The sequence below is a fragment of the Curcuma longa genome, chromosome 4 (assembly GCF_044706935.1).
Source record: "Curcuma longa cultivar G26 ecotype Majalengka, Jawa Barat chromosome 4, ITB_CL_G26_1.1, whole genome shotgun sequence".
NCBI lineage: Eukaryota > Viridiplantae > Streptophyta > Magnoliopsida > Zingiberales > Zingiberaceae > Curcuma > Curcuma longa.
Window position 1 is genome coordinate 8,639,286 of NC_133864.1, and position 16,293 is coordinate 8,655,578.

At 39.2% G+C, this 16,293-nt stretch overlaps 2 protein-coding genes across 2 annotated transcripts; both read right to left on the reverse strand.

The window, feature by feature from the left end:
* Positions 1–215: 215 nt before the first annotated feature.
* On the reverse strand, positions 216–3,620 carry LOC141828322 (uncharacterized). The gene is made up of 7 exons (XM_074715734.1): positions 3,320–3,620; positions 3,117–3,248; positions 2,986–3,045; positions 1,041–1,117; positions 884–940; positions 453–519; positions 216–360 (listed from the first exon to the last, which is right to left on the reverse strand). The coding sequence occupies exons 1-7, from the start codon at positions 3,506–3,508 to the stop codon at positions 241–243; spliced, it is 702 nt and encodes a 233-aa protein (XP_074571835.1). The 5' UTR covers positions 3,509–3,620; the 3' UTR covers positions 216–240.
* A 5,613-nt stretch (positions 3,621–9,233) lies between these two features.
* LOC141828224 (BEL1-like homeodomain protein 8) lies at positions 9,234–14,718 on the reverse strand. Its single transcript, XM_074715607.1, has 4 exons — positions 13,043–14,718; positions 10,125–10,513; positions 9,979–10,039; positions 9,234–9,868 (listed from the first exon to the last, which is right to left on the reverse strand). The coding sequence occupies exons 1-4, from the start codon at positions 14,045–14,047 to the stop codon at positions 9,410–9,412; spliced, it is 1,914 nt and encodes a 637-aa protein (XP_074571708.1). The 5' UTR covers positions 14,048–14,718; the 3' UTR covers positions 9,234–9,409.
* Between the last annotated feature and the right edge of the window lie 1,575 nt (positions 14,719–16,293).

The window sequence follows — 16,293 nt, forward strand, 5'->3', positions numbered from 1 at the left end:
CCTTTTACATATAGAGATTGCAAATATTAGCTGAAACTTCAAACACGATAAAAAAAATGTTGAAAATTAATTTCTAATTGCCTTTGTCAATCACAAAAGAACATCAACCTGATTGATTAAGTCTCAATCCATAAAATATAACTCACAATTTTACATCCAAAAGGAACACTTTTTATGCTAAAGAAAAAAAAAATTTCCACATTTGTATCAAAAGATCACAAACTGTTGATAGATTTTACTTTACTTCCAAATGCGCACAAAAGCAAGACCAACTGTTGATATTGAAACAAGAGTACCAATGCAGTATTTTATAACATCGTACTTTGCAGTCTCTAATAGTGTTCTCAATGCGTGAATTTCCTAATGAACAATAACAATAACAATAACAAAATCAAATTATTAATGTTAAATAAAGGAGAACTATCAAAATATACTGATATGAAGTACTTTACCCGGTCAAGTGTATTAGTGAGTTCATTATTTTCAGCAGCCTGCTTAGCTAGTTCATCACGTATGCGCCTAAATTACGAAAAGAAAAGTCTTAGGAAAGTTAATGCACATCTATTATAGTTCATTATAAACTTAATGCTGTTCTACTAATAAATGCATAACCTTCTAGGCATTCCAAGAAAGCAAAAATGATTCAGAAACATGATTAAAAAAACACGATTAAATACTGAAGTCGAAAGGTGATTTATAGAAAATCTATATCAGATTATAAATCAACACACTTGGTGCTTAATTTATTATTTCTAAAGCAAATCTACCAAGTTTAAACCAACATTAACAACTTACTAGTCAAAGTTGAATAGTGTCTTTAATAAATACAAAACAAAGCAAACTCAGAAAAATATTATGACAAAAAACATAGCCAATTTATTACCCTCTTTCAAGATTTAAATCCAAACGTTGTCCAGCAGTGACTTTATCCACTTCATATCTGCCCAAGATAATCAATAATTAAATTAAATCATGATAGAACTTGAAATTTTAGTGCAATTGCTTTATTGATGTATTAAAAGTTTAAATGTCACTCGCACTTAAGTTCACTACGCAATTTCTCAATATCCCCTTGAAGTTTTCCAGTCTCTTGTTGCAACGATGAAAAATGATGCTCCTGTAATCAAAAGATAAACTTATAAGTGTAATTAACAATGATAAGATAATATAGTTTGAATGAAAAAATGGAACTACATCATTGGTAGATTTAGCATTTTTTACTAATTTTATGAAATATTATTAAAAAAATCTAATTAATTGACACCTACTTGACAATAAGCATTTTAACCAAAAAAAATAGAACTATTAATATAATTAGTTATATAATAAATTAATATTATTTTTATATACATTGATTCACTACTTTGATATTTATAAAAGATTAATCAAATTCTAATAATAAAATTGTATAATTAATCACAGTGTATGATAGTGTCCATTGTAAAGACAATGTCATTGAGTTTAAATACAGAAGTATAATAAAAATACAGTTAAAAAGTTAAATCTAATTTTCAAACCAAACTAGGGCATAAGGATAAAAGCCTAAATACAATTCAACGTCACTTAAATCTGAAATATTATCATAATGATAATATTATACTACCTAAAAGCTCAGCTCAAGCAATACATATAGCAATATAGCATGATAAAACATGGTAGAGGGATAAATGATCCATTTACCCAATCAAATACTAGAGACATACTAATTGTCGAATTTAATTTGCATTATTAGTAAATCATTTGTTGTTTGATAACCTTTTATTCTATTTTCCAAAACAATAAAGCAAAATGAACTATATAAGTCACTATCATATTAAGGTTTGACCTAGTTGAAATTTCACTGTCAAAACTCAAGCTTGGCATGAGGTTCAAACTCTAAAGCACTTTTATGCATTTTTTTATTACATCTCCGTCCCAAAACTAAATTCTCATGTTCACATTGAAACTAGAGGTAACTGGCTATATACATTCAACTAGATTGGACGTATTCACTAAAAAAAATTTAATTGTTGTGTATAGAATCTCCCTTTTAGAATTTCATAAAGATGATAAAGAAATAAACAACAACTGTGAAGATAACATTAGAAAGTAACTATGACTCAAAATAGATACACTTTGTATATTTTCAACACAACATCTAACTATATTTCTCTAACACAATGTATTCTCTAATTTGTGAGGTGATAATAGGCCATTTGGCTTTATACAAGTAACCATAATAATAGGCTAAAAAGTAAAATCTTTTGTACCAACAAATAAGAAGCTAACTGATGACAAAATGAACTTTTGATCTAACCTACCAATGCTTAACCTATACATAAAAATAGAATCTAAAACTATGCCAACCTACAAATTTTCCAAAAACATTGAATTTAGCTTTAATCATTATGAAAATTTATAAATAAACATTCCTAGCCTTAAATCTTCACAATGAACTAGTTGTGCTTAATAAATCAACTCAAATTAATATAATAATAGTAAATAGTAAGGTTTCAATTATTTGTGGGGAAGTAAAGTATTATTCATGAAAACTTCAAATAAATGATAATGATTAACAGACCAATTAGTTAGGAAGTAAAATACTAGCATGAACTTATATAATATAAATCAACTAGTTGGAAAGTAAAATTATTAACATGAACTCGTTAAATATATGATTGCTTCGAAGAATATTGACAACAAAGAGTGTCAACAAAATAATGACAGTCCAATGTATTTTTAGTATTCATTAGAATCATATACATTGCAACTTTTTATGCACAAAACACTCTAATACAACAACAACCAAGTCTTATCCCACTAGGTGAGTTGGCAACAAAACACTCTAATGAACAAAAAAATTCAATAAGCTAAATATAAATATTAAGAGCCAAACAAATAAAAAAGGATAATCATTTATGGCATAGTAATCTTTAAAATAAATAAAAATATTTGTCAATTAACTAAATCAAGTATAAAAAAAATTATATCTACCCTTATTATTACCTGTGTGCTCTTCATTTCAGACTTGAATTTTGATAAATTAGAATCTTGAATCATCTCAATCTATATAAACATTAAATAAGTTATCAAATTGTAAATAAAGACATAGATAACCTAAAAGAGATGTCATAAACCTTATCCATCTCGGACTTTGACACAAATGAGTGCGCGACATTCTCCAAACAATCATTCAAAGTCTCTGTAATAGTCGATGTGATAGCCTCTGCTTGCTTAGTCGGCAATCCTTGGGCTTCCAATTTCCTAACCTGCAAAAATTCAAACATTTAGCAACCTGAAAAACGTCATATGCAAACATAATACCGTGTATAGAACCTACCAAAGCTAACGTGTCCACAAGGTAAACTCTATTTCCTTTAGTCTTCACAAGCAGCGAAGAGAAGTGTCGTAATAGTGGAGAAGAATCGGACAAACGGAAATCAATGGGCCGTATCAACGACAAACAATGAAATCCTAGATTAGCACCGCCTCTCCTATAAATGAGCGATGCGAGGGATACACGCGACATTAGGAGCGAAAATAAGAAGGCGATATATGCAAAAATGATATACTAGGGAAGCTAAAGAACAGGCAAAGCCTCTAATCCCTTTGCTGCTCTTCGTCAATGCTACTCTTAGGCGTCGCGGCATCGTGGTGCTCCAGGAGAAACGGAGGTGGGGCGGCTCTCGTGAAACTTGAGGAGAAAAAGGCGGCGGCGGCGAAGTTCCAAGAGAAAAGAGAGGCGGCCGCGGCTCTTGTGAAACTCCAGGAGAAAAAGGAGGCGGCAGCGGCTGTCGTGAGATCTCCAGGAAAAACAAAGAGCCCTTGGAGAAAAGGGAGGCGGCGCGGCTTTCGTGAAGCTCTCGGGGAAATAGAACCGTTGATTGATTAATTTTTTTTTAAAAAATAAATAATAATAATAATAAATTTATAACAAATACAAATAGATATTATCCTAACCAATAATAAACTCTAATTTATAATGGACTCTAGTCTACTATCTTATTTTTATTTAATTCATCGGACAAAACTTGTTGTCTGATGATTTTTAATATCTTCTCAAATATTTAATAAGGGATATTTGATATATAAAAATATTTAAAAAAATATTCTCCATCAAATACCTCTTATTGGAGATGCCGGAAAACCAGAAGACTAAAGGTGATCTCCCCTTTCGATAGTAGTGGAAACGGCTGAAGGCCCCGTTGAAAAGCTAAAAAGGTAAAACATTCACTTTGATGTCCATGTCTCCTGATATAATGAAAAAAATTTAGAGTACTCTTTCCCAAACTTTTTATGATAGTAATGATGAAATGTATGTTTATTCTTTGCATCAAAGAACCTTTTCAGTCAAACAAGGTACTAAATCTTTTTCAATATACTATGGGAAGCTAACAAAAAATTTTCAGGAACTAGATTATCCTTCACGACAACTACAAACATTGAAGGTAAGGTTAAAACATTTTTGCACCTATTTTAAATAATGCATGATAAAGCCTCAACTCATCCTCCCAAAAATGGGTCTCTACGATCTTAATACTACTCCAGTTATTGAGGAAGGGTCTTCACATCTTATTAATTAATACTTTACATTTTGATTCTATAATGGCTGTTCCCTCCTTAAATTATAGCATTTTGTCAATCTCTCAACTTACTACCAGTTTATATATCTTGTGTTGTTATTTTTTAGCCTAATTTTTTGTGAGTTTAAGGACATCCATATCTCATCGATCCTATTACATCTAGTTACTATCAACTTCAAAACACCCTTCCAGACACTTGCAAAAGTTATTACTCCAATAGTCCCACAGACTTAGACTTACTTCCTCAGGTATTAATCAGATGTATTATATATGTTCATCTTCACTAACAACAATGCAATAAACTCAAGCATGAAGATGTGTTTTGTTGGATATGCAATTCATAAGAAAGGATACAAATGTCATCCCCTGAGTACATGCATGCTTATCATTATAGATGTTGTCTCTCATGAAGATACTATATATTTCTCTAAGTTTGACTTTCAAAGGGAGTATCTTAATGAATCTTAGACTCTTGTATGCAGCCTTGAGGAAGATGTGGTGGAAGTACTTTAGTCAAAATGAAGTAATTTGGATCCTAGTCTTCGGTTAAGTCTTCTGTTAGATGCCTTTGATAACTGCATCCATACTGAGCAAGGATGCAAAAAAGGCACCATGATAACCATGATAATTCTCTATTTAAAGTTTGGAGTGTAAAATGTTTGTCATCTCAGTCCAATGTACATGACCTTGCTTCCCTGTCTTTGCATTTACAGCATGATCAAATTGTATCTGGAATGGATAATTGGAGCATAAAAACTAACAACCAAAACTGCAACTGTTTCTCATGATCCTAACTGTTCTCTATATTCCTACCATAGCTTTTCCATGCATGATAGATAAACCTACAATCTAGATTCTTACTTTCTATATATGCTACATATTTTAGATATGTAATTCTCAGGCTCAATGGTGCTGCATCATTGCAGTTGTTGATCTATGGCGATCTTTAGCACTTAACCACCTTTTGCACCGTTATTCTTGCCATTAATTTCTAACCTTAGGACTGTAGATTTCTTGTATAAAATTCATCGATGCAATTCCCAGAGCCATTTGGGTAACGTTGCTGCAAAACTTATTAACTTTACAGTATGATTTCATCAACTGAAAGCCTGAAGATCGAGCTATATGGAGAAACTCGAGAGTTTGAGCTGACTTAGAGAATTCGATCGGGTGTCGAGTCGAGTCACATAGGGAACTCGATTGGGAGACTGAGTTGTACGGAGAATTCTAGAAACTGAGTTATACGAGGAACTCAACTGGAATCCAAGTTGAATGGAGAGTACAGAAGTGTGAAATTAAGCAAGGTGCTCAGGAACTGGATCGAGAATAGAATCTGAGTTGAGTGAAGAATTGGACGTGTAATTGTCGGGTTCCTAACTGTTGATTTTTCCACCCACACATACCTTGCTACCTACCTGACGGCCTTCGCCGCCTACCCTTTCTCAGCTTTAATTCCCTTCCCATTGTTCACCTAACAAATCCCATGCGTCAGCCATTACCAACTGATCTAGTAAAACCAAAAACATGCATGTTCAGGTAAAGTATCTCTCTCTGAAGTGACCCGACATCCCGTGATCGAAGCATCCTTGTCTTCTCGTACTGTCAAGTATTCATCACCAGTACTTGATCTATCCCATCGATTCCGCCAACTACTACTGTTAGACAATCTTATCACTAGAGATAGTTATAAGAGAATTTACTTAATTGAAATTATAAATTAAATCACATTTATCTTAATTGAAATTATAAATTAATCCAGGGTATACTCTTGGACTACGCCAACGGTATACCCCGGATTATCTTTTAAATTTTTTTTCCCTTCCTAAATCTTAGTTTTTTTTTTTCTTCTCGTCGCCATCGAACGCCCTGGGCTATAGCCCAAGCAATTGCAAATGTAGCTCTGCCTTTACTTATCTGTTGTCTAAACCGATAACAGAGAGTCAGAAGTCGAAGCATACAGTCGATATAGTTTCCTTGAAACGAATTCTTCCAATCTCAGACGGTGCTTTGAGATTGTCGTGGATCGTTTATTTTTTAAGATACAATGATAAACTGCGATCACCAAGTACTGATGGTTACAACAAACTGAGAAGTACTCGATTATTACTTTGGGTATCTATCAAACAGTAGATGCATGACAAAGAGGACGAGAACCAGGGGAACACAGGTAGATAGATATCTTTTTACCATAGCTTTCGCTCCTTTTCCTGTTCAAGATTTAGCTTTCTTATATAGGAGTATTTTCTCTTTGATTGCGTTAACGGTCGAGTAATGACTATTTATTACTTTTAATATACAAATCAATATCGCTAGTACTCATTATGGATTCATGATTAATTATTCAGTTACACTTACAAGTAGACCTGCCCACGGGCCGGGTCCAGCCCGGACCCGGACCGGGTCAAACCCGGACCCGGCCCGTTGACCCGGTTAGCCGGGCCAAACCGTAACCGGTTAAGGTTCAAGGCCTCTTGAACCGGCGGTTCAGCCGGTTAACCGCCGGTTTGAACCGCCGGTTTGGGGTTTTTTGAATTTTTTTATTTTTTTTCAAAAATCAACACCTGCCGATTGCAAGAGCTGGGGATCGAACCTAGACACTCCAGGAGACAAGCTTACAAGCTCACCATTGTTCTATAACACCTTTTATTTATAAAATTAATATAATTATATATATACTTTATTTAATTCAAATCCATTTTAATACGCTATTAATGGGAACGAACGTAATTCTCACCAATCATGGAATATACACCACTAAACTACATCGACTTTTCTCTTTTTTTTTTAATACTTTTTTATATAAATTTTAAATTTTAAATTTTTTAATATAATAATCTCGAACCGTCGCGAACCGTTACGAACCGTGAACCGGCGGTTCCGAACCGTGAACCGTAACCGTCTTGGGCGGTTAAGGTTAAGGGTCGACCTGTCATGAACCGTCGAACCGGCGGTTCCGAACCGTCGAACCGGCGGTTCTGAACCGTGGTCGGGTCTACTTACAAGTAGCAAAAATAAAATTCAATTGGTAAATTATCACACGAATCAACTTAGCTAAGTGTAAGCATTGAATTTGCACTCTCATCAACACGTGAGAGAGAGAATTCTTCTGCCCCCGGGGCATAGCTGAGTTGGTTACGACGTAGCAAACTTGCAGAATAGGATAAGGGTTCGAATCCTGACAAAGCCAGACAATACCCTCCTGCGTCGTGACCAACTACAGTTTCTCAATTTACCTCCTCACAGATGGTCGTGGAACCGACCGTGTGGGGCCGCTAAGGTGACGGATCCACCTTTTGCAGAAGAGAGAGAGAGAATTCTTTCAATATATTTATTTATAATATACATGCTTATGCAACTAACATCTAATCATAAAACTCTCAACCTAGAATGAAAATATTATGGAGTCTCTTCCGTCCATTTCTAACAAATGCAACACTGCAGTTACATTTCCTCCGTCCCGCCACCGAGTTTTCTCTTTCAGACCATAACACGGGAAGAAGCCAAACGAAGAGCTAGCATTCAATTAATGTTCCAGCTCTAGTCCCCCACTTCTTGTTTCACTTCAAACTCGATTAGTTAGTTCCAAGGAAGAATGTCGTATGAGTCGAGTCTTGATTCCATGTTCCAGAGGTGTCCAGATGGGGAGGAGAAAGTGACATAGCAGGGAGTAGTGCCTATAAATAGCACAGTTGAAGCAGAGGAGTCCATGCTTCGATATATAGCTAGCTATTCATGGCTAACTTGAAGAGTGTGATGAGAAAGTTGCAGAGAAGGCTGCAGGGTGGTTTTAGGAGGGAGGAACAAGTGCCGGAGGACGTGAAAGCAGGCCACGTCGCGGTGCACGCCATGGGCGTCGAGGGCCGCGAGCTGCGGAGGTTCATCGTGGAGGTGACTGAGCTGGGGCGGCCGGAGTTCATGAGGCTGCTGGAGAGAGCGGAGGAGGAGTTCGGGTACGAGCAGGAGGGCGTGCTGGTCGTGCCTTGTTGCGCTGATGAACTCCAAAAGATACTTAATCACAATTAATTAGTGGTGTATTTATAGACTTAATCACCATTATATGTACAATTAAGAGCCCTTGGTCAGCTGTCTTGCTCTAATCTATCATTCCAAGTTTGGTGTCAGATGTCTCAAAGTCAAAGGGAATATTATATGCCTTAACTTCAATTAAATTTAAATTTGATAGTTAGACATGTCCTCATGAATGAATGTATATAATTGTTCTGACCTAATTCTCTAGGAAGACAAATTGAAGGTCATTTAGGTGTTGGGACTCCCGTAGTCGTCATTGTGATATCGCCATCATCGTCAAGGTTGCCCTCGAACGATAAAGACGATACGATAAGATGACCGACCGACCGACGCTCCTGGGAATGCAAAAGGACATCTAAAGCATGCTTAGAGGGAGCAACAAAAACATGCATAACTTAGCATGTGGCTTTGCCAATCTAAATTTATATCCTCATCTTCAAGTTAGGCTTGGCAGTACTTGACATGTCTCATTCAACTTCATGTGGTCCTTGTACTAGGGTGATTACGACCATCAATGGAACTTCTCTGCAGCTGAAGTTTAAAGATCATTCCAATTCATACAGAGTGGCACGTCCAGTGTGCAAGTGCAGGTTCAAACTCATGCATCTTTGGCGCTTGCTTGAGGCAGACCCTGTTAATAAACATGGAAGACGTACCATAGTGCAGTTAGATAAACAGCTAAACCCACAGATAGATACTCGTAGCGAACAACCAAACATCCCACAAGCAAACACCAATTGACACAACCCATTCAAAAGCTGAGTATGCGAAAAGTTGCCGCCGAAGCTGAAGCTTCAGCCGCAATCGGAAAACTAGCATCAGCCCACAAAGTCGTGGAACATTTGGGTTCCAAAGGGCCTCATTTGCTGAGGATTTTGCTGTCCGCCCTCATGCTTCAAGCCCAAGGTCAATGACACTGCTTCGATCCCGCCGATGTCCATCGCGTGCTGGTAAGTTGCAAAGCTCATCAGACTGTCATCCATGCTTGCCAGCATCTCACACTCCTCGACCCTTGATCTCTTGTCGCGTTGCCATGGTTCGAGATTCTGGCAGCTCTCGTTGTTGAAGACAGGATCCATGGAGGTGCAGCTCATTGACCCGATACATTGCTGTTGCGGCCTTGGATTGCTAGCGGAGCATGTTCCGTCATCTGTTGTAAGCCTTGTGTCCCTTGAATTGAGATCCATTCCACCCATTCCCTTGGTCTCGAGCATATGAATCTCTTCTATCATAGGCTTCCATAATCGCACCCGGGCATTGATAAACCAGTTAGAAACCTGCAATTTCAGTAACAACTCATCTACCATGAACAAAAGAACATACTGCAAGATGGAACTTACTAAACAATTGCATTTTAGAGACACAATTGGAGATAATGAAGACATACCTGATTCCGCGACAAGCCAGTTTGGGTTGCTAGCATGTGCTTATCTGTATCTGTTGGATACCTAAAAATGAAACACAAAATGAATGCTAAACCGAGTCCGAACTTCACGATAACCATCATAAAGAAACATGTCTAAGAACGCTCACGGGTGAAGGAAATGCTCAAATAACCAGGCCCTTAGAACAGAGACAGCACACTCTGGCAACCCCCTCTGAGGCCTCCAAACTGGCTGGTTGTTGTCCGTGAAACCTAGAGTACTGTTTTCACCCATCTTTTGTTTCCGAAGACTTTGATCCAGGTACTTCAGCTGTGGTGTCACTGTAGAACTAGGCGATGAGATGAATTCCTCACCGAGAGCTTTGCTTATGTGCCTTATCTGATCTGATATGGCATTCTTTAAGCTTCTGAAATGTTTTGAGATGGTTTTGAGGGATAGCGAAGCGTATGGTATCGCAGAACTGAGGCCAGCAACTGACTCAAAGGAGGAAACCACCATTTGCATTTGTTGGTGGTATTGCTTGTATTTTCTGCATACCTACACAATCCACATCACCCCGCAAATTAGGATCGCTACAGAAACTTCAGTTAAAATGCAGCATGAATAATAAATCAAAACAGCTGATCCGATTCAACGAAGTAATAAACCAATCAATTGGACTCTTTTAGAGTCTGCAATTCCTTGTGCAGAGTTTTGCACTCAAACTTTCATTCAATGGTGAAAATATGAGACCAGGTATAAGAAAATAAGGGGCAAAGTAATTCAACCTTCTCCACGAAAATAAGGAACAACTTTGCAAAAATAAAATCTTCATTGAATTCCAGCAAGAAGATTTACTGCAACAACCTTACAACAACAATGTCATTGCATAATTGAATTTGCAAAACTTTTTTACAACGGCAAGCATTCTTATAATATAGTTGTTTTAAGTAAGCTGCTAGTTCTTTTCTCCAAGATCATGCGTTTTAAAAAGCCATTTGATAAAGTTGGAACAAGAGACTAACAAGTCACATGAAATTCAAATTTAAAGATTTGGAGGTAGAAGTGCAATCAAAGCAAATTTTAAAGACAAGTGCTCAAGGGAAAAAAATCATAAATAATGGTGTAGAACAATAGCATCCACTTAATTAAGAATCACTAATTCAAAATAGAGCAGAAGACTAAGTTGAAACATAATCCTGAAAGAACTGGTTAGAAGATCAGGAGACTGATTCCCTCAACACAAAAGACAATCACCTACTCATACATAAATTACAACTAGAATTTCAATACCAAAGTCCAGTCGCCAACAGACACTCCCACAAAACAATTTGACAAAGATTATCTATTACATTCAACACAATATAGTAAATTTATCATGAAAACACAAAGAAATCTGGAAATAAATGGCAAAAAATACAAAATGTGACCATTTTTTATGCATATAAAGCAAAGTTTTGATTGATATTACTTGTGTTTTCAGTCATTCGCTGATACAAATAGGGAGACTCAAAAGCAAATGAACACAGTCTTCTTTGCTCTTTAAAATTCCATCTTAAAGTTCTCATCCTCATCACCGCTCAAAATTGTCAAGAGATAATTCATTTAACCTTTAATTACTAATACTCAAACAACCACTAAGACCAAGTGTCTCATACATTTCTTTCTCAAAGGTTATTGAGAGGTATTCTTGTTGATTTTGATAAATTTTATAAACCTGATTCAAATGTGATTTATATCTCAATTAAAATCTATAAATTGAAATTAAAAAATAATATTGTTTAATAACTTCATGAGATAAATATTAATTCAACAATCACAGTTATACATTTTGATTTTGTTAGTTAACACAATACATTTTCATTATTTATTGCCTCCATGATGTTTATTATTTATTAATTATCTACTACACATTCATAATCTGTTAATTAATAGTTTTAAATATGAATTTATCAAATAATAAGAATAATATTATATTATTAACTTGATAATAGTGATAATATGTCATTATTAATATACTGTATTACTATTTTTAGTTTTTTGTTCAAATATTTATTATTTAAAATAGATGTTACAAACTATATGATAATTGATAAATCAAATGCGCATGTTAATATGATATATTTTATCTCATATATGACATGACAAATTTTAAGTTTTTTTTCCCATCCAAACTGAATACTGATATCAAATTCCAACCAAAACATCCATGCATATGAAGACTAATTAACATCTTAATTTTTGAATATTTTGGTTAATGTCACAAATAGCATGTGAAGATCAAATATTAAAAATAAAATAAACTTAATTTTAATTAGAAAAAATAAATTGATTGAAAGAATAGGATTATGCCAAAATATTTCAACTAAATCCCTTTAATCAGAAATATAGTACAAAGTTCACAAACTCGACATATTCATAATCTCTAGGTACACGTTTTATTCTCATTTATTTTTGAGCCATGTAATTAGTTAGATAAATGCCATGCACTTAAATTGTTACACAAACATGGTGTAAAATTCAGATGATTAAGGAAGATAAAGCTACACTTAATACATAGTAGTTTATTTAAGAAAGATGCTTGAGGAAATTGAAGTGATGGTTTACATCGAGGAAAGGTCAAAGAGAAGATGTAGGGGAGCAATAATAACTAATGCACAGTAAGATAACCTAGCTAGGGTTCAATTTCTTTTATCATGCCATGCAATCTAAACCATCATTAGCAGAGATTTATTATACAAGAACGATCTCTACAAAGCACCGAAATCGACAGAAGAGAATACTGTTAAATCCTACTCTATCAACTATGTATTAAATAATACTGGAGATTTTCATGAACACAGCTACACACTATCTATTACATCAATTGTACACCTACAGTTAATATTATACCTAGCCAAGTAGACCTATCAAACTATTTCAATCGTATTGTCAAAATCAATCAATCATTCCAACTCCACAGTAATGTGAACTAATTAACAGAGACGATGGGGGAAGAACATCAGATAAGGATTTGGATAAGGAGAAATCAATGATTTTCTTCTTTTGTTTTTGGAAAGGCAAACTGAAAGAAGTTTGTGAACCAACCTCCTCTTGCATTTGGAGCAGCTTTGCCTTCTTCTGTTGGAAATCCGGCCGGTGAATTTTGGAAGAAGCAATGGAAGTAGTCCCGGCACTTGCTTGCTCAACTCGGGCCGCCTCCGGCGCCGAGCCATGCAATGCCGACGTCGATGCTGCGCTCGCGCAACCGATAGATTCGCTATCCTTCTCGCTAGCCGGATTGGCAGTGCCGTAGCACCGCTTTGAGAACTTGGAGCCGATCACTGAGCTGCAGCATTCGTCGAGCAGCAGCTGCGCCGGCCTCAGGAACCGGGAGTTCTTCAATATCGTAGCGTAGCCGGTGAATGGCCCCAGAGGGCCGGCGCCGCGGCCCACCACGTCTTGCAGCGACCCGCCGCTGCCGCTGAACGCCCTGTCGCAGATTGAGATCTTAGGGTACGCGGAGGAAGGCCCCGCAGTGACCGATGCTAGGGTTAATGACAAGCCTCGTGATGCGCCTCCGACCACGACGGCTGCTGCGTCGACGCCGCTCCACTCCACAGGCATCTGCCTTGCGTCCATCAGGGAGCTGGCAGCGCCGCCGTGTGCGTCCGTGGCGTAGCTTGGCGAGAAATGCACCTCGCCGGTGCCGCCGCATCCGTCGACCGTCGACCATGAGCAAGGCGGGGCCTGCGCGATCCCTGACTGCAAGTCTGCGGCAGCTGGGTCGTGGATCCCCGTAACAAACCCGCTGGGTTTGGGCTGATGGTAGTAGAGATGAGTGTACGGCGGCGGCGGCGTCCAGTCGCAAGCGGACTGAGGCTGGAGGGCGACGTCGCCCAAGATCACGGTAGACGAAGGGGTGCCCAGAGGAACTTGGCCGCCGGAAGCCGCGAATTCCTGGGCGGCGGCGGCCGAAGCCGCAGAGGAAAACATGATCGAGTCGAGACCAAGGCCGGCGTCGAGCGGGTGCTGGAAGAGATCGTACTGTAGGCGGAGCTTGTCGCGGCGGCTCTGTTGGGCGACGTGGACGTCCGGCCGAAATCCGCTCATGCCGATCCCGCCCAAGTTAGCGGTGATGGTGGTCGGGCAAGAGACATGTGTTGGTGATGGATTAACTTAGGAGAGAGAGAGAGAGAGAGGGTCCGGGAGAGGAGAAAGGGCGATGTGAGGCTTTTAGAGGCCAATAATTTGCGAGGCTATATATGCAATCCACTTGTATCTAGCTTCTGCCCCGAATCCGCCGCAAGTACAAAGCGAGATCACAAGAGGGCAAAAGACTGTAAAGCGAGTGAGAGAGAGAGGAAACCAACAAAGGGATGGCGATGGTGGCTTTGAGGATTCCAAATTTCCAATTCCATGCGAGCAGAGGCAGCAGCAGTTCACATGGACGCACTGCAGCAGCTGCAGGCAGGGAAGGATGTGGCAAAGCAACGAGGGGAGAGCTAGCTTTTTTATATCCGACTTGCTGCAACCCCCTTCACGACAACGACGCAGCGCCCCCCACTCAGCTTCCGCTCCCTCGATCCCTTCCCCAGGAGAGCACACTGTTTGTCTGCGACCGCAAAGCAGAGCTGATCTATCTTTCTTTCTTTCCTCTTCTGCGCATCGTTTCATTAGCAAAAGCGACTTCGTGGTTAGCGACGGCAGCCGCAGAATGCCACGAAAGAGATAAAAAACACGCAGTAGAGAACAAAACGGCAGGGAATAACGCTGCTTTCTTTTTCTCGGTGGGGAGACGGAGACGGAGAGAGGGAGAGGTAGGGAGCGACACGCCGACAGAGAGAGAGAGAGAAGAAAAGCGATGACGAGACCGCGGGCACCCAGATCGACCGCTTACGAGCCGCAACGTTGGCGACGGACGGCTGAGATCGCCTCCGGATCAAGACCCGATGCCTCCCGCATGACGCCGTGAACTGATGCCCCTGTGCCACCGGCTCCACCCGCACACGAAACCGCCATCCCGCTTTAATTTCTCCTCCGTCCCATCGGCACCCGGCGAATTGCGATGGCGTGGACGGACGCTAGCCGCGGGTCGGAGCCAGCGGGCGGCGATTAATACGGCGAAGGGGTGACGTAATGTGAGGTGGGGTCGTGGCTTACCGGGAAATGGGGGCGACTCCCCCAATCGCAGAGATCTTTTGCTTCCCTGTCGAGTCTTCGTCGCCTTTTCCGATTCCCGATGAGCCATCGCCCCCGGCCACCGTGCGCGCACGTACGGACTCACTCCCTCGTTCTCGTCCTCATCCTCCCTCGCCTACGACTACAACTACAAATGCACAATGAATCACGCAGCTTCTCCTGTTCACTATCGTTTGCTTGCCTAAACTCCAGTACTGGCGTGGAGTGGCCAGCCTGCTGCCGCCGGGATAAGAAATCTAGCCTCGCAGTGAGAAGAAATCTAGCCCCGCAGTCAACCCTGCCCCCTGCTCCACCCATTGCAGAGGGGCTACTCGCTGAGCTAGTGGACGCAACAGCAGCAGGACCAGAAGAACTTCAATGCTGTCTGCTACCTCGGCATCAACGAGGGCGAAGTTCAACTCACTGTTCTGAACCAGCTTGAGTTGACCGTACGTGAGGGCGACAGAGTGAGGAATATGAACGAGGTGACCTTCTTAATCTGACGGGGAGGGCCAATTAGATGAGTAGCTAGCTAGCGAGGGGATTAATTAAGAGATGGGAGGGCATTAAATTGAGTGTAATGATTAAGAAGGAAGCGTGGGAATGTGAGATCGGAGGGGAGGACACGAGGACAGTGAGCGGAATGGAAGGAAGGAATCGGCTTGACCGCCCAATGAATGCGCTGACGAAGGAGACTGGCGTTGCGTGCGGATTTAATGCGCATCGACGCGATTGGACGGCCCGGATATTTTGCGTGTCAGGGGCTTTCCGCCATCCCGCATTTTTCCAAGGGTCCAAGTGTAAAACTACAAATCAAATATCTGAATTCAGCAACGAACTAAATTAAATGTATCTTTCTAGGCTATTAGTTTTATTGATTGAGGGTTATTAGATTCATATAGTAATTTTAATCAAAATTATTAATAGTTAAATTTTACGGCCAATTTAAATTGTTACAAGCAATTAAAGTTGCTAATTTTTTTTTTAAAAATGAAGATATAAAACAATTAAATATGTTCAAAGAGTATACTACTAAATAGTCTTAAACATGTTCAAAAATGAAAAATAAAGATTTGAACAAGGTCAAGTAATGGTGTCAAAATGGATCGACTGAGTTAGGCATAACTTGGCCCGGCGGCTCGTTCATGTGTTAGGCACGACCTATGATGTCGCTATAG

Excerpts from the sequence above, each read along its gene's own strand:
- LOC141828322 (XM_074715734.1), bottom strand. The coding sequence starts at position 3,508 with ATGTCGCGTGTATCCCTCGCATCGCTCATTTATAGGAGAGGCGGTGCT. Across the intron at positions 1,118-2,985 it reads CTGAAATGAAGAGCACACAG|GAGCATCATTTTTCATCGTT; the intron begins GTAATAATAAGG and ends TTTTGATTACAG. Across the intron at positions 520-883 it reads GATTTAAATCTTGAAAGAGG|GCGCATACGTGATGAACTAG; the intron begins GTAATAAATTGG and ends TTCGTAATTTAG.
- LOC141828224 (XM_074715607.1), bottom strand. The coding sequence starts at position 14,047 with ATGAGCGGATTTCGGCCGGACGTCCACGTCGCCCAACAGAGCCGCCGC. Across the intron at positions 10,040-10,124 it reads TTTGAGCATTTCCTTCACCC|GTATCCAACAGATACAGATA; the intron begins GTGAGCGTTCTT and ends TTTCATTTTTAG. Across the intron at positions 9,869-9,978 it reads CTGGCTTGTCGCGGAATCAG|GTTTCTAACTGGTTTATCAA; the intron begins GTATGTCTTCAT and ends CTGAAATTGCAG.